Source organism: Microcaecilia unicolor, chromosome 3, assembly GCF_901765095.1.
Source record: "Microcaecilia unicolor chromosome 3, aMicUni1.1, whole genome shotgun sequence".
NCBI classification, from domain to species: Eukaryota; Metazoa; Chordata; class Amphibia; order Gymnophiona; family Siphonopidae; genus Microcaecilia; species Microcaecilia unicolor.
This window is the reverse complement of record NC_044033.1, coordinates 372,859,476-372,882,381: the sequence shown is the minus strand read 5'-3', so window position 1 is coordinate 372,882,381 and position 22,906 is coordinate 372,859,476. Positions and strand designations below refer to the sequence as shown.

At 42.1% G+C, this 22,906-nt stretch overlaps 1 protein-coding gene across 2 annotated transcripts in view; it reads right to left on the bottom strand.

Moving 5' to 3' along the window:
- Positions 1–22,906, bottom strand: part of SNX17 (sorting nexin 17) — a 167,498-nt gene that overhangs the window by 41,004 nt on the left and 103,588 nt on the right. For both annotated transcript variants that reach the window (XM_030198587.1, XM_030198586.1), the window contains exons 7-9: positions 13,289–13,376; positions 5,643–5,712; positions 5,411–5,503 (exon numbers count right to left, since the gene is read on the bottom strand). In XM_030198587.1, coding sequence (XP_030054447.1) covers positions 5,411–5,503; positions 5,643–5,712; positions 13,289–13,376 — 251 coding nt within the window. The remainder of the gene's footprint in view (positions 1–5,410; positions 5,504–5,642; positions 5,713–13,288; positions 13,377–22,906) is intronic.

Sequence of the window (22,906 nt, the reverse complement as noted above, 5' to 3'; positions counted from 1 at the left end):
TACATGATGCAAGGTTCTATATTAGGAATCACTGCCGAGGAAAAGGATCTAGGTGTCATCGTTGATGATACGTTGAAACCCCATGCTCAGTGGCAGCTAAGAAAGTGAATAGAAAGTCAGGAATTATTAGTAAATGGCTATCTGGTCTTGACCAGGGGGTGGGGGGGGGGTGGTAGAGATGACTGGGAACATTCATGGAAAACGCAGAAAAACCACATTAGTGGAAAGAATACCAATGACCCACAAAGAGTCACATGAAAAGACAAGTGGGAACAGAATCAGGCTCTTCAAAACAGACCAAAGACGCTCAATATAGATTGCAAATTTTAATAAAGGATGACTCAACATGGTACCATGTTTGGGCACTGGAAGTGCCTTCTTCAGGAGTCTTGGTGAACGTGTCTGACAATCATTGTTGTCAAATTTGGATCTTTAAAAAGTAAAACGCTGTGGTCTTTACAAAGACTGTTGATAGGTGTTGTGAGTGATATTGCTTCTGGACACCACTGATGGGCTGGAAAAACACATTCATGGCAAACTATCCTACTAGCAGTATGCAAAAGAGTCATGCAAGCGGCAGCCCCCATAAGTTTGTTCACAACCTGATACTTGTGTACAGGGGACTAACCTATACCTAGTTTCTCTGAAACCCCATCTGATTTGGCCCATTTTTAAAATGTGATGTCTCTTTTAAACCCTTTTTGCCAAAACCACACTCGACCACATGAATTTCTGGAACGCACTAAAAACAGAACTGTTCAGAAGGGCATACCCCACCAACCCAACATAAAAAACCTGGACATCTGCGACACAACTTAACCAAAGATCGTAATGGACATATCCTAACTCTTCCTTTCCCTCTCTAAGTTCTCCCCAATTGTCTTTACCATACATGTATCTCACTACCATATCATCACCTTGATATTAATCGCAACTTGTATTTGTTCATACCGAAATCGGTTAACGCCGATTACGGTACCATGTAAGCCACATTGAGCCTGCAAAAGGTGGGAAAATGTGGGATACAAATGCAACAAATAAAAAATAAAATAAATAGATGCCAAGTTTCATCCCATTCTTTTAAGAGTTATTTGGCCTCCTCAGACACACATATACATTCTTGACCCCTTCCACTGGATTGGAAAGCACAAAAAATATATACATAGTAAAGAAAAATTCTGAACAGCTTATCTAGCACTTTGTAACACGCGGACCATAGACCCTGAAGCAGGTCCACGAAACGGCGGCCATCGTTGGTCGTGGCCGACGTGTTATAAGGATCCGCACGATATGATACCGGCTAAAAGTTAAGTACAATCCGGTTTCTGTTGGAGCTCCATAACTTGAGTGAGATAAAAATAAAATAAATGGATAAAAATTAAAAAATGGAAGAGTAACATTTACAATAGAAAGAGAGGTTTTTCTAGGCCGATGATGAAGAAGTCCAGCCCCTAACAGCAAAACTTTTGCTGGGGGCTTCTCAAGGCCTTTTCCTCTCTATAATGTAGACATGATCATGCTTTTCATAGATCCCCTTAATATTATTTTTGTTACTATTTTTTGTTACTTATATAGCTAATACTCAAAGGAAAATAAGTGACCTTTCAAAATTGATAAGGTCTATTTAAAAAAAAGTTTTTTTTATTAGGATTTATTTACAGCCTTTTTGAAGGAATTCACTCAAGGCAGTGTACAGTAAGAATAAATCAAACATGATCAATACACAAATACAGCAGTAAAAATATTCAAAAAAACAATACAAAGAATGGCATAATACACTACTTACAATGTCAACACAATAGAAATAGAACATTTTAATTGACAGTGAAGGGTATAAGCAAAGATGGAACATATACATAGGTAAGAGTAAGAAGAGTTAGAAAGTAAGAACTACTTTAAAGAAAGTTGCACATGAGGTCAGAGGGATGGTTAACATATAGATAGGTAAGAGAGATTGTAAGCTCTGTCGAGCAGGGACTGTCTCTTCATGTTCAAGTGAACAGCACTGCGTATGTCTAGTAGCATTATAGAAATAAGTAGTAGTTAGAAAATAAAGTGACTAATTTAAAGAAAGGTGCACATGAGGTCAGAAAGATGGTTAAATATTATGTCAGATAGGGTAGGAGTGGATAAACATGTCTTGCTGCAGTATGTGCAGCCCATGTCACTCCTTGAGTGAGACTAACAAGTTATTTCTTCCATTAAAGGCCTGGTTAAAAAGTCAAGCTTTCACCTGCTTCCTGAAGTAGAGGTAGTCTTCTGTTAAGCGGTGCCTTTCAGACAGTGCATTCCAGAGTGTGGGGGCTACTCTGGAGAAGGCTCTCTTGTGGGTATCACATCGTGTAATGTCTTTTGGAGAGGGTGTGGTTAGTGATAGTCCTTGAGAGGACCTTAGTGTCCTTGGCGGTGTGTAGAGGGTCTTCCTGTTCAAGTACTCGGGGCCATTTCCTTTCAGGGCCTTGAAGATCAGACAGAGTTTTAAATTTAGCCCTGTATTGTTCTGATAGCCAATGAAGTTTTTGTAAGAATGGTGTGATGTGGTCACGTCGCTTGCAACCTTCTACGAGTCCTGCTGCAGCATTCTGAATCAAATGAAGCTGGTGCAGGCCCTTTGTCATCAGACCGTTGTATAGTGCATTGCAGTAATCCAGTTGATGTTATCATGGCATGCACAACTGGGATAAAAGATTTACCTTCTTGATGTAAGGAGAGAGGCAGTGTACCTGTTGCAAATACTTCCTGAAAGAGATTTTGATGTCAGGTATGTATCCACTTGTGTTAGGGACCTAGAGAAGCTCAGTTTTACTTGAGTTCAGGCCAAATTTGTTGTGTTTAGCCCATTCTTGAATTGATGTTAGGCAGGTAATCAGTTTATTCAAGGCTGTAGGTAAGTCAGGTTCAATGGGTATGAGTAGCTGCACATCATCTGCGTAGATGTAGAACTGGGTGTCCACTGACCGAATCAGCTCAGCTAGTGGCTTGAGGTAGATATTGAACAGAATAGGTGACAGTATCAATCCTTGTGGTACCCCACAGGTCAGTGCCCATGGTGGCAATGAGTTACTGCCCATGGATTGTTGCCTATCTGATAGGATCTGAACCAGGCAAGTACTGTTCCAGTGATACCTGTTTCAGTCAGTCGTGCTAGCATGATATCATGATCCACAGTATCAAAAGCTGCTAAGAATCTAGCAGTACTAACACCAAAGTGAATCCCGTCTCAGTTTCTGTGAAGATCATATAGTAGGGATACGAGGACCGTTTCTGTTCCATAACCGGGTCTGAATCCAGATTGACATGGATCTAGCCACTCATTAAGTTGAACACAAACTGTTTGTTCGATAAGTTTCCCTAGAAATGGGATGTTGGATACTGGCCAGTTAACTTTCAAGTTTGTCCTGGTCATGGTTGTTTTTCTTTAGCAAAGGGTGAACCATTGCCCTTTCTAATGCTATTGGTAGTTGTCCATTAGAAAAAGAGATATTCACAATTTTTGTGGTACTTTTTATGAGGCCCATACTTGCCTGCTAGACTATCTTTGATGGGCAGGGGTCGAGGGAGCAGGTAGTTGGTTGAAAGTCTCTTAGGATTTTGTCAAGGTTCTCCTCTGTCAATGGATTAAAAGTGTCCCATCTGTCTCTGCTGTTAGGAGGGGGGGGCACGTCTGTGCACTCCTGGTTAACTGATTGGAGACTGGGTGGGATTGCCTGTACATCCTGGTGGAGACTTAATTTTGTTGGCAAAGTATGCAGCAAAATCATTGCAGTTCAGTTTAGACTGGGCAGGCTGGTTCTGTTGTGGGAGTTGCAGAAGGCTGTTTACTATACTGAACAACTGCTTGGTTGAATTGGCAGCCTGTGCAATGCATTGAGAGAAATATTGTTTTTTAGTTGCTGTTAAGGCTTGGCAGTACTTTGTCGTGTGCTTCCTACAGTTTAGCCTGTCTTCATCCAGGCAAGATTTACGCCATCTTCTTTCCCGTTTCTGTCCTTCGCGATTAAGGATCCGAAGTTCTGGAGAGAACCAAGGTGACCATTTGTGAGTGGGGCATAAGACCGTTTTTAGTGGTGCCATTTTCTCTAAGGTCTTGGCTAAGTTTGTATTCCAAATGTCAACCTGTACTGACACTGTACTTGTCTTTTCATTCACATATGGATAGTCCAAGGCCTCTAGGAAATACTCAGTGGTCATCTTTTTTTGTCTCTGATCTCCTTCCAAACTCTGGGAGGTGCCATTTGTTTCAGGTGGTCACTTCGGGAAAATTTAAGTAGAAAATGGTCTGATCATGATAGGGGTGTTATTTCAATACTGTTATCCCATAATTCTGGGATGTCAACCCCTTTGTAGAATACCGGGTCTAGTATGTGGCCCTTTTCGTGGGTTGGAGAACTGATCACCTGTGTAAATCCTAGTGTTGTCATTGTGTCCAGAAAGGCGGCTGTGGTGGTATCTGGGGTTTCAATGTGTTGACTGAAATCTCCCATGATCACCAGCCTAGGGTACTTCAGGGTCACTTGAGTAATTAGGTCTAGGAGTTCTTGCACAGATAATGTGTTGCTATGAGGTGCTCTGTATACCATGAGCAGCCAGATTGGTTTCTCCTCTTCAAGTTGGATTAAAAGAGATTCTGATTTATGTAGCTGGGGAATGGAGATTCTGTGCAGTTTGATTGTATCCCGAATCAAGACTGCTACCCCTCCACCCCGTCTTCCTGGTCTTGGTTGATGTTGGATATTGAAACCTGTTGGGCATAGTTCAGCCAGTAGTAAACCCCCACTTTCATCTAGCCATGTTTCACTTATTCTTAGGATGTCAAGATGCTGTTCATGTACGACATCATGGATCGCTGAGGATTTCTTTCCAGCTGATCTGGCATTCACCAGTCCTATAGTTCCCATGGGTGGTCTGGGGGTAGCTTTGGTGTGGCAATGAGGTGATATGTAGGTGTTTGACCTCTTGCACTTTTGCCTTCTCTTTGATTGGTGAGGATTATAGTTTGCTCTCCCACACACCACTGGGATTACCGATGTCTTGTGGTCTGCTGGACTATGAGTCAAAATCCTCAAACTTTGCACCTGCTATCTGTACAGTAAAACCTTTGTATAGAACTTGTAGACCTGAAAATCAAATTTATGTACACTATTTTCCTAACACAGAGTGGAGGACAATTTTCAAGCCTACTTAATTTGTCCTCCTAATATGCATGCAATGCAAAACATTGATTTAAGTATCCTCAAACTCCTCCCTCACCCCACTCAGCTGGAGAAATCAGTGATAGGCATTGACAGAGACAACATTCCTGGAAATGTGCTGGTTTTCCTGGCTGTCCTATACTCACACAGCTGTCATATGCTTGCCTAGTAAAGGGATCTCCTCTGCTTACATACTCCGTCAGAACAAATGCACCTACCTCTTTCTTGGACACTTTCTCCTGTAGTGATTTCAGCTGTCGATGTTGTTCCTTGTTCACCAGGATCCACCCTTGCTCAATGTCGGATACTGTCTAAAAAAAAAAAAAAAAATTAGCAGATAACAGCTAGCTATATTTTTGAGGACCATTAGCAAAGGAAGGAATACATTCTGGGATACAGACAGCTACTTTTTCTCCTTTTTTTGCAGAAGTCTTCAAGACCCACTCTCACCTGAGCATACAACAAGTTGAGTCCGACCCGGTTTTCCATCACATCATTGTCGTAAGATGAATCCCAGTAGCTAAAGAACAAACAAAAAAAAAAAACCTATCAGTTACAAGTGATCCATTTTACTGTTCCAAGCCTTTAACATATTTGTGTGCATATACAGGCATCCATATGCACATATACAAAGAGAATGATACAGGCGTTGGCTAACATTTTCACAGAAAGTGAAAAAACAATTCATAATTATTCTAACCAGTGCAAAGTAGCTCTGAAGCAATCTACTGCTCTGAATTATGTCCTATAAAGTGCATAAAAAGAACATATCAAAAGTTAAATATAATAGCTCATCTCCAGCTGAAACCCCAAAACAAGAATGATCTTCACAAAAAAACCAAGGATTATGGAACATCTGTTAGAGATACTATATTTTGCAAGTATTTTGTAGCACTCGTGGTCCCTATGCTGCTTATCACAATACATAAGAAAAGTCTCATCACCAAGAGAGAACGAAGATCTATGGAAAGAGCCACAAGTTGTTCTATTTTTCAAGAAATAATGCGCAATACCTGGAATTGTTAAAGGGGGTAATTTTATAATTGTGTACAACTAAACAATAAAAGCACCTCTCTGTGTGGGTACTGGAAAAAAACAAAAAGTATGTGTGTGCTTCCATTACGGAAATTACCCCCGAGAATTTATGCTCATGTATTTATACCTGCTTTATGGCATGCATAAATTCCCCTAAAGGGAATAGGAGCAGACACAACATGGCAACAGAAACCAAACAGAACACATGTCCAATATCAACTTATAACATTTGTTTTTAGATATTTCTTATTTTTTTATATAGAGAAACAGAGGCAAGATATATGTTCCATAAGAGTGAACTATCAAATCTCTAACCAGCGCACAGCTATTCCAAATCGAAGCTCTATCAATGACTTGCCTTGTGTGTTTGTTTTCTAAAGTTCTCTGTGTATGCCTTAAAAACATACTTGAACAATAGGTGTTTTTGCATCAGTTTTTTCAGTCCATGGTTGAAGAGTACAGACTTTGGACTGCTAATGGTTATAAGCTTGGAGGGGTTCGCTTTAAAGTCTGCAGACAGGGGGGGTTTGGGTGGAGAGGGCACCTGTTTCAATGATATATAAAATTTTACCATCTGTTGGAGTGGGAAGGTATGTACTTAAGGAAGGGGGGTGATGGGAAATGTGGCTCCTAGCCACTACTCAATTGCTCTCCCCTTGTCCCTTCCTTCCTTCTCACCCATTACTTCCTTCACCCGTAACTATCTTGTCTGTCTGTATTATTTAGTTTGTAAGCTCTTTTGAGCAGGGAGTGTCTCTTTGTGTCATGTGTTCAGCGCTGCGTGCGTCTGGTAGCGCTATACAAATGCTAATAATAATAATAAATGTGAATCAATGGAGCTATATATGTTATATGTTGTATTTTCAATAAAAATTGTTGAAACAAAAACATACTTGAACAAAAGGAAAGAAAAACAGAGCTACTACTAAGCTTAAATGTGCAATTAGCACATAGCGCTGGCCAACTGAGTGTGTCCCTTTGACAGCTGGCCAGAGAAATGATACGCCCCTGGCATTAGCTTAATCTTTAAGACTGTTTACATTCTAAAGATAAACTTTTATTGGAGGAATCAAGTACACTTGATGGCGACTTGGGAAGCAGGAGACGCAAAGGGATCCCCCAGGCGGACAAGGAATTATTTAGCAATATGGAACCCATATTTGTCCAGACTTAACCCCAGGGGGAGAAGTCTTATTATTAACACCTTGTGATCTACGAAAGCGATACCTAATAGGGTAAGGGGGGGGGGGTTAGAGGGGTAGGGGGTAGGTGAAGGGGAAGGGAGGGATGGGGGAAGAGATCAACGGGGAACCACAGGGGGATAAGTGTTGGAAGGGAGAGGGGGGAATGATGGGGGGGGGGGGGATAAAGAAAGTTTGATAACGGAATGTATTTGTTTGATATAACGGAGGAGTATTACATAGTTGACTTGTAGTAGTTTATATAATTTTGTGGGGAAATCTCTGAATTGTCATCGAAAATAATGTTGTAATACAAAGTGTAGGAAAAAGGGGGTAGAAAGGAAGTTAGGAGATAGGGGAGAAAATGTTAAAAAGTGAGGGTTGTTGTTCAGCAAAGTGCTGGATTTATACAGCATGATGCGTTTGTGAAAAGTTCAGTGAAATATATTGTTTTGGAGTAACAAGCTGAATTATCAATAAAAATGTTTAAACAAAAAAAAATTACCCTCAGTATGTGTTGCTTGCAGGAGTACCTAGCCTTTAACGCTGGATGAATGTAGACAAGTGAAGACAGTCTACTCCATCGACTACTTATTCATGAACAGTAAACAAAGCAATCACCTCTCATCACTTCTCTATCAAACACTGTACTAAAGGCTTTCTGGCAAGACTGACATACACAGGTAGCAGCAGTGGCGTGCTTTCTGTCATCCAAGTACCATGACAAACTTTTTCCTTCCTTCTGGGAATGATTTTATTTGTTTCAGATATAAAGATTGCAAACAAAAATCAAGCAAAGAAACAATGACAGAGCAATTAATGAACAAGGAAACAGAAGAAAAAATAAAACCCATCATCTATAATGCACTTCACAGAAGGAAAACCCCAAACAAAAAAAAATTACAAAAAATTTCTAGAAGAGTGTGGGAATGATTTTTCACCTTTTTAAATGCAGATACTGCAGCAGTTCTGTACTTTGGATTGCTTGCCACCTGACTCGGGGCCAGATGCACAAAGCTTACCATGCTGTTAACTTTTGCTTTAGACTCGTTCTAGTCACTCTAAAGCAAGCGTTATATAGCTAGTAATGCACAAAGGGTTTTTCCGTGGCTCTAACATGTACTGTTAGCAGCCACCGAGAACCTCATGCAAATGTATTACAATGAGCTCATTCGTATTCTAATGAGCATTCCAGGGGATGCTTAGCTCCAGAGAAGCTATAATTTAACAAGCAAATTTTACGTCTGCTCTAGAGCTGTCGGAGAGGAAGGAAGAACAAGCAAGCAGCTGCAAAGGCTGCCTCCTTGTGTTTCCTACCTCCCGGCGATCTCCCCCACCCACCAATTTTTTTATTTTATTATTTTATTTTTTAAATTTCCCTGGTGGTTCAGTGGACCCAGACACCCTTCCCGCGACCCTCCCCAAACCAGGGAAAATTAAATTTAAAAAAAAAAAATTCTGGGAGGGCCACAGGAGGGGGGTTGAGAGGCAGGTGTGTCAGGAGGCCGTGAAGAGACGTGGAGAGGGGGGAGGGTTCAGTAAGCAAGCTGTCGGGATGGCACGGGAGGGGGGGGTGCAGGTGGGGTCAGGGTCCGGTGCATGAGAAGTGTCAAAAGCATTTGACAGCTCAGGATCGCAAACAGTGAGCAATGCACAAGAGGGATCTGTGAAGCTCATTTGCATGTAATCCCCTTTGTGCATTGCTTGCTGTTTGTGAGTTGCTAAATCTTATATGGCTGCCTTTGTGCATCTGGCCCTCAGAAATATTGTCCAGTAGGTGCATCTGGTTGCCTGGCTAACCCATGACTCAACTTTCTGCCATGTCGCAACTGGAAAGGAACTGGTTCCAGACGTAGACAAACATTTATACTTTACATATAAAACATAATGAATGAATTGCATTATGTTTTACTTATATGTGGAATTTTTAGATCTGCAGCATATACTGTCTTAACGTTCAGTAACTTATTTGAATATGCTGTTTTGTATAAATGTTTTGTTAACAGATTTGAACAATTCGTAAAGCAGGATAGAAAAAACTTGGATTGGACCCCTTTTTGATGATCCCTGGAGAGCAAGATAGTTTAAAACTTTTTACTGTACATGATGCTTTACTGCAACTTTCTCTCAAGCTCCTAAAGAACTACTACTTATTTCTATAGCACTACTAGATGTACGCAGCACTGTACACTTGAGCATAAGACAGTCCCTTCTCCAAAGAGCTTACAATCTAATCAGGACAAATAGGACAAATAATGAATAAAGGAATTACTAAGGTGGGAGTGATAAAACAGACAAGGGTACTGTACAAGTGAATAGGGGTTAGGAGTTTAAATTTAAAAAAAAAAAAAAACATCCAAAAGGTGGGCTTTTAGCCTGGATTTGAAGACAGCCAGAGCTTGATGTACCGGCTCAGGAAGTCTATTCCAGGCATATGGTACAGCAAGATAATAGGAACGGAGTCTGGAGGCAGAAGAGGAGAAGGGTAAATATAACAGAGATGTACCTAATGAACGGAGTTCCTGAGCAGTACAGGGAGAGATAAGATTGGAGAGGTACTGAGAAGCTGCAGAGTGAATGCACTTGAAAGTCAATAAGAGGAGTTTGAACTGTATGTGGAAACAGATAGTGAGCCAATGAAGTGACTTGAGGAGAGGGCCAATATGAGCATAGTGACACCGGCAGAATACAAGTTTGTGCAGCGGAATTTTGAACAGATTGAAGGGGAGAGAGATGGCTAATTGGGAGACCTGTGAGAAGCAAGTTGCAATAGTCTAAGCGAGAGGTGTGGATAAGGGTTTTGTTGTTTGATATGTGCAGAAAGAGAGAGAGAGAGAGAGAGAGAGAGGAGTCATAGATAACCCCAAGGTTACGAGCTGATGAGACAGAGATGATGAGAGTTATCCACAGAGATAGAGAACGGAGGGGAAGAGGAGAGGAGGGTTTAGGGGGAAAGATAAGAAACTCAGTCTTGGTCATGTTTAGTTTCAGATGGCGGCGAGACATCCAGGCAGCAATGTCACACAGGCAGGCTGATACTTGGGCCTGGATTCCTGCTCAAATTTCTGTGGTGGAGAGGCAGATTGGGAGTCATCACCATAAAGGTGAAACCGAAAACCATGGGATAAGATCAGAGCACCAAGGGAAGAAGTACAGATGGAGAAAAGAACTGGTCCCAAGATAGAGCCCTGAGGTACACCAGCTGATAGTGAGATAGAAGTAGAGGAGGATCCACCAGAGCATACACTAAAAGTGTGATGGGATAGATAAGAAAACCAGGAAAGAACAGAATCCTTAAATCCAAGTGAGGACAGAATATCAAGGAGTAGGCAGTGATCAACAGTGTCAAAAGCAGCACATAGATTGAGAAGGATGAGGATAGAATAGAGACCTTTGGATCTGGCCAGGAACAGGTCATTGGAGACTTTAACAAGTGCTGTTTCAGTTGAATGAAGGAGGGTGAAAGCCAGACTGAAGTGGATCAAGAATAGCTTGAGATGAAATAGTCAAGGCAATGACGGTGAACAGCACACATTCAAGTATCTTGGACAGGAAAGGGAGGAGGGAGATGGGGCGATAGTTGGAAGGACAGGTTGGGTCCAATGAAAATTTTTTGAGGAGTGGTATACTATGGCATGCTTGAAGGCATCAGGAACAGTTGCAGTGGAAAGTGAAAGATTGAGGATATGATAGATAAATGGGATGACAGTAGGAGGGATAGTGCTAAGTAGATGGGTGGGAACAGGATCAGAGGAACAGGTAGTCAATTTGGAGGAAGAAAGAATCTGTGCAGTTTCCTCTTTAATGATTTCAGAACAGGAAGAAGGAGGCAGGGGTTAAAGGAAGGTTGAGAGAATGAACTGAGGGAGAGGTGGAGGGTGACCTGATTGAGAATCCAAGGTTAATCTTGTGAACTTTATCATGAAAGTACTTAGCCAGAGTCTGGGAAGAAAGTGAAGGGGGAGTTGGAGGTGAAGGCACTTTAATGACAGTTCAGTGTGGCAGAGAAACATCAAGGGTTTGAGCCAAGAGAGTTTGTCAATTGGATGTAATAGTCCAGTTTGGCACGTGAAAGAGCAAACTGGACGGAGGTCAGCAAAAATTTGAAATGTATGAAGTCAGCATGGGCACGGGATTTCAGCCAAAGGAGTTCAGAAGATCGGGCACAGGAACTTAGATAGCTGATTCTAGAGGTCAGCCAAGGCTCGGGTTTAGTACGCCTTACAGAAACGGGGAACGGAAGGAGCGAGAGTATCCACAGCAAAGGAGAGAATAGTATTATAGGAAGACAGTGCCTCATTGATAGACTTGGATAACATAGTGGTTGACAAGAGGTTTGAAACACTGGAGGACAGAGTAGAAGAGTCAATAGCCTGAAGATTCCTAAATGTATTGGTGGAGATTGGACAGGACTGGGGGGGGAAGGGGGCAGGGAATTTAAGTGTGAAAGTTATCAGATGATGATCACAGTGGGGGAAGAGCTAAGGTGCAAAAACTGGAGAATGAGCAGTTGGAGAAGATAATATCAAGACAGTGGCCATTCTGGTGAGCATGGGTAGTGGAGCACAGTTGAAGATTGAAAAAGGATGTTAAAGTGAGAAACTTAGAAGCATAAGAGACAGAGGGATCATCAGCATGAATGTTAAAATCCCCAAGAATGAGAGGAGATGAAGTTTTGAGAAAGAAGGAAAGCCAGAAGTCAACGAGAAAGGAAGAAAGGGACTTATCTGGGGGGGGGGGGGGGGGGTCGATAAATGACAGGAGTGATTAGACAGATGGAGTGGACTTCAAAAGGAAGAAAAGCAGCGAGACTGAGGTGGAAGAATAGGTTGAAATCTAAAAGAGGGTGACAGTAGTAGCCCTGACACCACCACTGCGGCCAACCGGGTGAGGAGTATGGGGGAAAAAAGGTAGCCTCCATGGAACAGGGCCACAGCTGAAGCAGAGTCTTCAGGGCAAAGCAAAGTCTCAATTATGGCAAAAAGATGGAGAATACACGAGATAAAGAGGTCGTGCATGTAAGAAAGTTTGTTACAGACAGAGCGGGCATTCCACAGAGCACATGAGAAAGGCAGAGAAGGGGAGAGAAGAAGAACAGAAATTAGATTGGAGACATCACTGTGTGACCTGCACAAATAGGATGAGAGCTGATATGGAGGACCAGGATTTGGATTGATATCCCCAGCAGAGAGCAGGTGAAGGAGCAAGAGAGTACAGAGAAGAGTAGGAGAGGCATGACGACAGCTACGAAGACGAGATGCACTGAGAATGGAGATGGTTGAAAGAAAGGAAGGAAACGTTGAAGGTTAAGAGCTGAGAAGGGAGAAGACAAAAGGGATGGTGAGATGATGAAAACAGAAGGTGGGCAATGTGTTCCTGCAGTATACAGTGGTTTCAAATAGAGAAAGAGAATGGGAAGGAAAGTACCATGAAGAGAAGCTGTACTGAAGCCATAAGAAATAGCAGAGAGAAAATATAACAGTATAGAGAAGAGGCCCTGGGTGGATAGGGATGGTGGACCTGGGAGTCACCTTGGAGAAGGCTGTAGGATATGCTGATGGGCTGCAAGTCCGCCACAGCACCTGGAAGGTAGCTGGTGGAAGTGCTAGGCACCTAGAGTGGCGGCCCTGGGTGGATTGGGGTGGACCTGGGAATCACGCTGGAGAAGGCTGTGAGGATATGAAGATGGACTGCAAGTCCTCCACAGCACCTGGAAGGAAGCTGGTGGAAGTGCTAAGCACAAAGGGGTGTATCTGGGAGTCACCCTGGAGTAGGTTGTGAGGATATGCAGAAGGGATGGGAGCCAGAACAGGTCAGCTGCAGGTAGACTGAGGAGGCCAACACTGCAGTACAGCACAAGCATCATCCTTCTGTGCTTACCTTTTCCGCAGAATAATCCTATACTCTTGATTTCTGAGACTTGTCACAGACACATATGGCAATTCAAATTCCTGCAGTTTCCTTACAACTGAAAGTGAAGAAGCAAAAGCAAAGCTGAGAGCAGCACCCAAGGCAGAAAACAAAATAAATGAACCTGTGATTCAATTAGCAATACTTCCCACCACAAGCAAATTTGTAAATTGTAGCCCAATACAATGTAATTGAACGAATATGGCTACAATGTTGCACGAACACACAGGTAAAACTTTCTACTTAACGAAAAAGGAAACCTCAGCAGTGGTACTTGATGAAACAAACTTACATCATCACGCTTCATCCACCAACCTCCTCATCGGTTCTTTTAACTATAAAGTCATTATTTTTAATAAACTTGCAATGTTTAGAAAAAATTTTAAGGCTCAAATAACTTATCTGAACAAATGTCCTATATTTGTTCTGATAAGTAAACATTGCAAGTTCAGTTAAAATAACACATTGAATATGACTTCATAGTTAAAGGAATTGATGAGGAGGTATTGGTGGATGAAGCTTGACGATATAAGTTTGTTTCATCAAGTACCACTGCTGAGGATTCCTTTTTAGTTAAAGTAAAATGTTTTACGTAAGTCTATATGTGCAACACTGTAGCCATATCTGTTCAATTTCATTAGCAATACAGCACCCAATCATTCTCTTCTTTCTCAGGACCTCCCTATTCCCTGCCGGGAAGGGGGGGGGGGAGGGTCCATCTTACCACTCTAGAGCTGCAGTTTGATATATTGTGGCGAGCAGACAATATCAATCCACTATTTATTTATTGGGATTGTCTCTATGAAGAGATTTACCTAAGGCGGTGTACGTCAGGTACAACTTAATATAAAACTTACAATTTTGTTAACAGTATAAACATCAGTACAATGAACAAAAAGCATGAATACAATCAAGGAAGTAAATGTGGAGATGGCAAAACTGAATTCTAGTAATAGGACTATGATGAAACAACATCAGAAATTAAAAAATTTAACAGACCTGAAACACTGAAAACAAAACAAAACATGACATATGATAAATGTAATAAAAATACAAGTGATAGCATAATAGGCAGTGTGTAAGAACACATATAATATAGATATGCCATGTCCTAGTACCTACAGGTCTGGAATCTCTCAGACTTTAGTTTACTGGAGAAAGGGGGAAATCCAGGATTTTTAAGGATGGTTGTAGTGGGTCAATATAACCTTGTCCAGGTAACAAGGACAGTGTATTTAATCTGATATTCAACAGCAATTATACGCAGATAATGCTTGCTCTTTACTGTTATTTATACAAGAGAAGGTTTCATCCCTCCATGACCTACTAAAACCAGTTAAGATTTCTCTAATGCCTGTACTGAGAACTGATTGGTAATAACAATGTCTAAGCTGCTTTGCATCATGGTACCGAAGACCTACCTTAGGCTTTCTGGTTGTTGGGGTTGGCAGCAAGTAGTAATATCTCAAAAACTATGGAGAAAAAAATGCAAATCCTGGGATGGAATTCTGCTAGTGGGCAAGCAGGACTGAGTGGCTCACTGCTGCTGGGGGTGAGGTGGGGGGGACACTTTCTTTTAACTTAGTTGCATTTGTATTCCACTAGTCCAAACCAATGCTTTTCCAGAATATGGTCAGTAATGGACATGCCTTTCCCAGAAGTCACCCTGGGAATGAAGTGTTGGAGATGTAGGAGTAAAACAATGCAAGAGGTGATGCAGCTCAGATTGTCTCTCATGCAATCCAGAAATACTCCTTTCACCATCAGAACAGAAATGGGAGAACTAGGAATGCATATACGTTTCCCTCTGCCAGCCTAACCCAAATCACTTAGTACTAATATGCAGCCAGACAATACACTTGGGCCACATCAATTCTAGTGGTGTGCAGCTCATCTGCAATAGGCTTGCTAGGAGAAAGCAGTGGGACAATGCAATACTGGTAAAACTAATGGCAAGAACCTACAGAAAGTGTAACGTGTTCTCTGTTTATAGAGGAAGGTTTTGACCCAGTATAATGGCTCAAAAAAAGAAGTACAATGAAGTGAAAGTGTTTCCCACCTCCTGATTTTCCTTATTATTGCATGTATGTCACACTGAATGGTTTCTGATCTTTAAACACAACGTAATATTAGACAAAGGTAGCCTTTCTTGACTAAATATAATCCTGTCTTTTTGTTGTTTCTTTCCTATAATTTATTGAAGTTCTTTTCCTTTGCTTTTTATTATTATTTTGATTGTAAACCGCTTTGTTCTGTTTCTGGTAAAGGTGGAATATCAAGTTTAAAAACAAACAGAAAGAAGCAAAGGTCTACCCTCAGATAATGTAAAAACAAATAAAGAGAAGTGGTTTACTGAGTAGTTACTCAGCATGGCCACGTTTCACCCACAGGCTGCATTGGGGTAAAACTTAAATAAAAAATTATACATCAAAAAAATTCTTAACATAACTAGTAATTGATAAAATACAGTACATAAAAATATAGCAAAGGGCTCCATGAGTGATCTGGGAAATTACAGACCGGTAAGCCTGACATCAGTGCCCGGCAACACAGTGGAAACTATTAAGAATAAAATTACAGAACACAGCGGGTCCTCTTAAAGATTTGTTTAATAAATCCTTGGAGACGGGAGAGGTTCCGTGGGATTGGAGAACAGCGGATGTGGTCCCTCTTCACAAAAGTGGTGATAGGGAAGAAGCTGGAAACTACAGGTTGGTAAACCTCACTTTGGTTATTGGAAAAGTAATGGAAACGATGCTGAAGGAAAGGACAGTGAATTTCCTGGAAGCCAATGAGTTGCAAGATCCGAGACAACATGGTTTTACCAAAGGTAAATTGTGCCAAATGAATCTCATCAATTCTTTGACTGAGTGACTGGAGAATTGAATCAGAAACGTGCTATAGATGTAATCTACTTAGATTTCAGCAAAGCTTTTGACACGGTTCCCCATAGGAGGCTCTTGAATAAACTTGACAGGCTGAAGATAGGACCCAATGTGGTGAACTGGATTAGAACTGGTTGACAGACAGACGCCAGAAGGTGATGGTAAATGGAATTCACTCGAATGAGGGGAAGGTGAGTAGTGGAGTGCCTCAGGGATCGGTGATGGGGCCGATTCTGTCAATATATTTGTGGGTGACACTGCCGAAGGCTTAGAAGGTAAAGTTTGCCTTTTTCCGGATGACAACAAGATTTGTAACAGAGTGGACCCCCGGAGGGAGTGGAAAACATGAAAAAAAGATCTGCAGAAGTTAGAAGAATGGTCTAATGTTTGGCAATTAAAATTCAATGCAAAGAAATGCAAAGTGATGCACTTAGGGAGTAGAAATCTATGTTAGGCGGTGAGAGGGATCTTGGGGTGATAGTATCTGAGGATCTGAAGACAACGAAACAGTGTGACAAGGCGGTGGCCATAGCCAGAAGGTTGCTAGGCTGTATAGACAGAAGTGTGACCAGCAGAAGAAAGGAGGTGTTGATACCCCTGTACAAGTCATTGATGAGGCCCCACCTGGAGTATTGTGTTCCGTTTTGGAGGCTGTATCTTGCTAAGGATGTAAAAAAAATTGAAGCGGTGCAAAGAAAAGCTACAAAAATGGTATGGGATTTGCATTACAAAACATATGAGGAGAGACTTGCTCACCTGAACATGCATACCCTGGAGGAAAGGAGAAACAGGGGTGATATGATACAGACGTTCAAATATTTGAAAGGTATTAATCCGCAAACGAACCTGTTCTGGAGATGGGAAGGCGGTAGAACTAGAGGACATGAAATGCGGTTGAAGGGGGGCAGACTCAAGAAAAATGTCAGGAAGTATTTTTTCACAGAGAGAGTGGTGGATTACTTGGAATGCCCTCCCGTGGGAGGTGGTGGAGATGAAAACGGTAACTGAATTCAAAAATGCTTGGGACAAACAAAAGAATCTTGTTCAGAAGGAATGGATCCTCAGAAGCTTAGCAGAGATTGGGTGGCAGCACCGGTGATTGGGAGGTGGGGCTAGTACTGGACAGACTTCTACGGTCTGTGCCTTGAAAATGGTAGATACAAATCAAGGTCAGGTATACATATAAAGCAGCGCATACAAGTTTATCTTGTTGGACAGACTGGATGGACCGTGCAGGTCTTTTTCTGCCGTCACCTACTATGTTACTATGTATGTTACATAGACAAGCATGGTTTAATGGGACAGAGTCGGAATGGATTCAGGCAAGGAAAGTCTTGCCTTACCTTATCAACTGGCTTCATTTCTTTGAAGGCGTGGATAAAGGCGAGCCGGTTGATATAGTGTATCTAGATTTTCAGAAAGATTTTGATAAAAGTTCCTCATGAGAGACTCCAGAGAAAATGAAAGAGTCATGGGACAGGAGGCAAGGTCCTGGTGTGGATTAGGAATTGGTTATTGGAAAGAAAACAGAGGATAGTGTTAAATAGTCATTTCTCTCAATGGAGGAAGATGAACGGTGGAGTGCCGCAGGGATCTGTATTGGGAACGGTGCAAGTTAACATATTTATAAATGATATGGAAATTGGAACCACGAGTGAGGCGATTAAATTTGCAGATGACACAAAACTATTCCAAGGTAGTTAAAACACATGCCGACTGTGAAATATTGCAGGAAGACTTTAGGAAATTGGAAGACTGGGCATCCAAATGGTAGATGGAATTTACTGTGAACAAATGCAAAGTGATGCACATTGGAAATAATAATAAGAATCATAGTTACCCGATGCTAGGGTCAACCTTGGGGGGGGGGGGGGGGGGGGGGTTAGCGCTCAAGAAAATGAATAGGGTGTCGTAGATAATACACTGAAATCTTCTGCTCAGTGTGCAGCGGCGACCAAAAAAGCAAACAGGATGCTAGGAATTATTAGGAAAGGGATGGTGAATAAGACCGAAAATGCTATAATGTTTATGTATCTATCGCTGCATGGCATCTTCAATATTGTGTTCAGTTCTGGTTGCCATATCCCCAAGACTTTTCAGATAAAGTTCTATGGACAGACAAGTCAAAAGTGGAATTCTCTGGACAAAACAGGTTCCTTTTTTTTTTTTTTTAATGGTTTCAAACAAAAAAGCAGTACAACACAGAAAACATGCAACAATCAAGTGTACTAAACTGTGCAAAGGTTATAACAACACTCTTAGGCCCAAGGCAAAAGAAAACCCTGGTACAGCAAAAGAAGCTCAGATCCAAAATCCCCCAAGCAACCCACTCCTCACCCCCCAAAAGCAGGAACCAAAAACAAATCATTGCCCCTTAATGTCCTTTGAGGAAATTCTGCATATTGTTTCACCATAAGGGGCAGTCAGTTTAGACATGTATCAAACTCCACTTTCACCAGTAATTGGTGCCTCATAGGCATATGGACTTAAAAAAATTTCCCCTGAGCTCCGGAGAAGTTCAGCAATCCACAGCCCATCGATGGTGATAATGAGAACCCAAGGATCTCCATGAGCAAATCAAACACCACTGTCCAATAATGCCAAGTAAGGGGACAGTGCCACCAGATATACAAGAAGGACCCCTGGTCCCCACAACCCTGCCAGCAAAGGGCAGAAATGTTGGGGTATATAGCATGTAAACAATCCGGGCTGAGATACCACATATACAGCATTTTGTAACTATTTTCTACCATATTACCAGCCGCTGATACTTTTAACAGTCACTTAAAAGTTCGCTCCCATTCCTGATTAGTATACCCATTCCCCAGAGAACTCGCCCATTGACTAATATATTTAATAGGATGAGCTCCCTCTTGAATCAGAGCTCAGAAGCGTGAAATGCAACACTTGCCATTCATTGCCCACTGCAAAGGTGTCTCTGCTTTATGCAAGTCCGTGAGGGTCCATCGAGTGAGGAATTCTGACACTTAATGGTAATGAAAAATATCTTTCTGGGTCAACCCACACTCCTCTTCACGTCAGGGAAGGGTAAAAACTCCCCATCCTCTACTAAATGTCCCAACTGAGTCAGCCCTTTAGCTGCCCACCCATACCTAGGATCTCTACATCCTGGTACAAACTCATCAGCCACCACAATGAGGGTGGCCTGAAAACAGGCCTGCCCTGGAAAGAAACTGTGCCGTACCCAAGTACCATTGTCAAAGACATATAGGGATTCACCCCCCTCAGTAAAGCTTGGGTAACATGTAAAGGGAACCAAGGAACCTGAACCAAGGGTACCTCGCCCAGGACATGTTGTTCCATATGGACTCAGCTCTTATGTGCATCCTTCTGCCAAGCCACCAAGTATTTCAATTCAGCTGCTATATAATATTGATGAAAAATGGGAACCTCCATCCCCTCCTTGAAATCCAGGAGTGGCCTAGTGGTTAAGGTGGTGGACTTTGGTCCTGGGGAACTGAGGAACTGAGTTCGATTCCCACTTCAGGCACAGGCAGCTCCTTGTGACTCTGGGCAAGTCACTTAACCCTCCATTGCCCCATGTAAGCCACATTGAGCCTGCCATGAGTGGGAAAGCACGGGGTACAAATGTAACAAAAAAAAAAAAAGCTGAAATAGTCGCCCTAACCACCCAGGGAGGTTTACGCTTTGAAATATACCGAAACACTCTCCAGTGAAGAGTGTGGAAAAAGTTATCAGGCAACACAGTCCGGAATGCCACAAAAAGCACAACAGCCTAGGCAACACCATCATCTTAATGGCATGTACTCTGCCCAACCAGAAAGTATATAGATGTTCCCATTTCTCCAAGTCAGTCCATAAACAGCACAGAAGGGAGGGATAATTTGCTTCATACAAGTCCTTCTGCTTAGCTGTAAGATACAGTGGGGGAAATAAGTATTTGATCCCTTGCTGATTTTGTAAGTTTGCCCACTGACAAAGACATGAGCAGCCCATAATTGAAGGGTAGGTTATTGGTAACAGTGAGAGATAGCACATCACAAATTAAATCCGGAAAATCACATTGTGGAAAGTATATGAATTTATTTGCATTCTGCAGAGGGAAATAAGTATTTGATCCCCCACCAACCAGTAAGAGATCTGGCCCCTACAGACCAGGTAGATGCTCCAAATCAACTCGTTACCTGCATGACAGACAGCTGTCGGCAATGGTCACCTGTATGAGAGACACCTGTCCACAGACTCAGTGAATCAGTCAGACTCTAACCTCTACAAAATGGCCAAGAGCAAGGAGCTGTCTAAGGATGTCAGGGACAAGATCATACACCTGCACAAGGCTGGAATGGGCTACAAAACCATCAGTAAGACGCTGGGCGAGAAGGAGACAACTGTTGGTGCCATAGTAAGAAAATGGAAGAAGTACAAAATGACTGTCAATCGACAAAGATCTGGGGCTCCACGCAAAATCTCACCTCGTGGGGTATCCTTGATCATGAGGAAGGTTAGAAATCAGCCTACAACTACAAGGGGGGAACTTGTCAATGATCTCAAGGCAGCTGGGACCACTGTCACCACGAAAACCATTGGTAACACATTACGACATAACGGATTGCAATCCTGCAGTGCCCGCAAGGTCCCCCTGCTCCGGAAGGCACATGTGACGGCCCGTCTGAAGTTTGCCAGTGAACACCTGGATGATGCCGAGAGTGATTGGGAGAAGGTGCTGTGGTCAGATGAGACAAAAATTGAGCTCTTTGGCATGAACTCAACTCGCCGTGTTTGGAGGAAGAGAAATGCTGCCTATGACCCAAAGAACACCGTCCCCACTGTCAAGCATGGAGGTGGAAATGTTATGTTTTGGGGGTGTTTCTCTGCTAAGGGCACAGGACTACTTCACCGCATCAATGGGAGAATGGATGGGGCCATGTACCGTACAATTCTGAGTGACAACCTCCTTCCCTCCGCCAGGGCCTTAAAAATGGGTCGTGGCTGGGTCTTCCAGCACGACAATGACCCAAACATACAGCCAAGGCAACAAAGGAGTGGCTCAGGAAGAAGCACATTAGGGTCATGGAGTGGCCTAGCCAGTCACCAGACCTTAATCCCATTGAAAACTTATGGAGGGAGCTGAAGCTGCGAGTTGCCAAGCGACAGCCCAGAACTCTTAATGATTTAGAGATGATCTGCAAAGAGGAGTGGACCAAAATTCCTCCTGACATGTGTGCAAACCTCATCATCAACTACAGAAGACGTCTGACCGCTGTGCTTGCCAACAAGGGTTTTGCCACCAAGTATTAGGTCTTGTTTGCCAGAGGGATCAAATACTTATTTCCCTCTGCAGAATGCAAATAAATTCATATACTTTCCACAATGTGATTTTCCGGATTTAATTTGTGATGTGCTATCTCTCACTGTTACCAATAACCTACCCTTCAATTATGGGCTGCTCATGTCTTTGTCAGTGGGCAAACTTACAAAATCAGCAAGGGATCAAATACTTATTTCCCCCACTGTATATGTCCAAGTATTTCAGGGTCTTAACAGCCCAATGAAAAGGGTAATGGGACTTGATCCACACATCAGGACCTAAAGAAACATTTAAAATTTCAGACTTAGTGTAATTTATTTTAAAACCAGAGACCTGACCATATGTTTTCAAAGTCTCCACCACACCCAGTAGGGACTCCCTTGGGGCACCTAAAGTTAGGAGCATATCATCAGCGAATCAGGAAAAATTAGTTCTTACATGATAATTTTCTTTCCTTTAGTCCCAAAGGATCAGTCTAATGGATTATATGCCCATCCGCCAGCAGGTGGAGATAAAGACTAATTAGCTGGCTTTTGACTCGTAACCACTCGCCTCCACCTACCCTCCTCTCTTCCTTCCCGTTCACATTAATTGATTTGATTTGCTTACTTTATTTATTTTTTGTCTATTAGATTGTAAGCTCTTTGAGCAGGGACTGTCTTTCTTCTATGTTTGTACAGCGCTGCGTATGCCTTGTAGCGCTATAGAAATGCTAAATAGTAGTAGTAGTAGGGACACATGCAGAATAGCTCAGGCAGTATTTGATAACAAAGTAGTAGAGTGACTTATTGCTAAAAAAACAAAACAAAAAACTTCAACCTCTATTAAAACAATATAAACAAATTGTAAAGAGGGCTAAATACGTACCTCAGAAATAAAGAAACAATAGAACTATGTACACTAACAAACCACTAAGAATAACAGAAGGGTGGTTCTGAACTGATCCTTTGGCACTAAAGGAAAGAAAATTATCAGGCTAAGGGTTAATTTTTCCTTCCATTATGTCACCAAAGGATCAGTCCAGACTAATAGGATGTAGAAAAGAAGTCCTTAAGTAGAGAGGGAATTAGATAAACCTGCAAATAGTACCTGAGCTCCAAAGGAACTATCCGATCTTGCTTCGATATCCAAACTGTAATGTTTGACAAAAGAATGTGAAGAAGACCAAGTTGCTGATCTACAAATTTCTTCCAATGGGATAGCTCATGATTCAGCAAACAGAAGGATATCTGGTAAGTGAGCTTTAATCTGCAATGGAGCAGGTTTGTTTGAGAGGATGTAAGCCAAAGATAGTCTCTTAACCATCTAGCTACTGTTGCTTTAGATGCAATAAGACCTCTCTTGGGCCCGGAAAAATGAACAAAAAAGATGATCCAAGCGCCTGAAATCACTGATAGCCTTGCGATAACACAT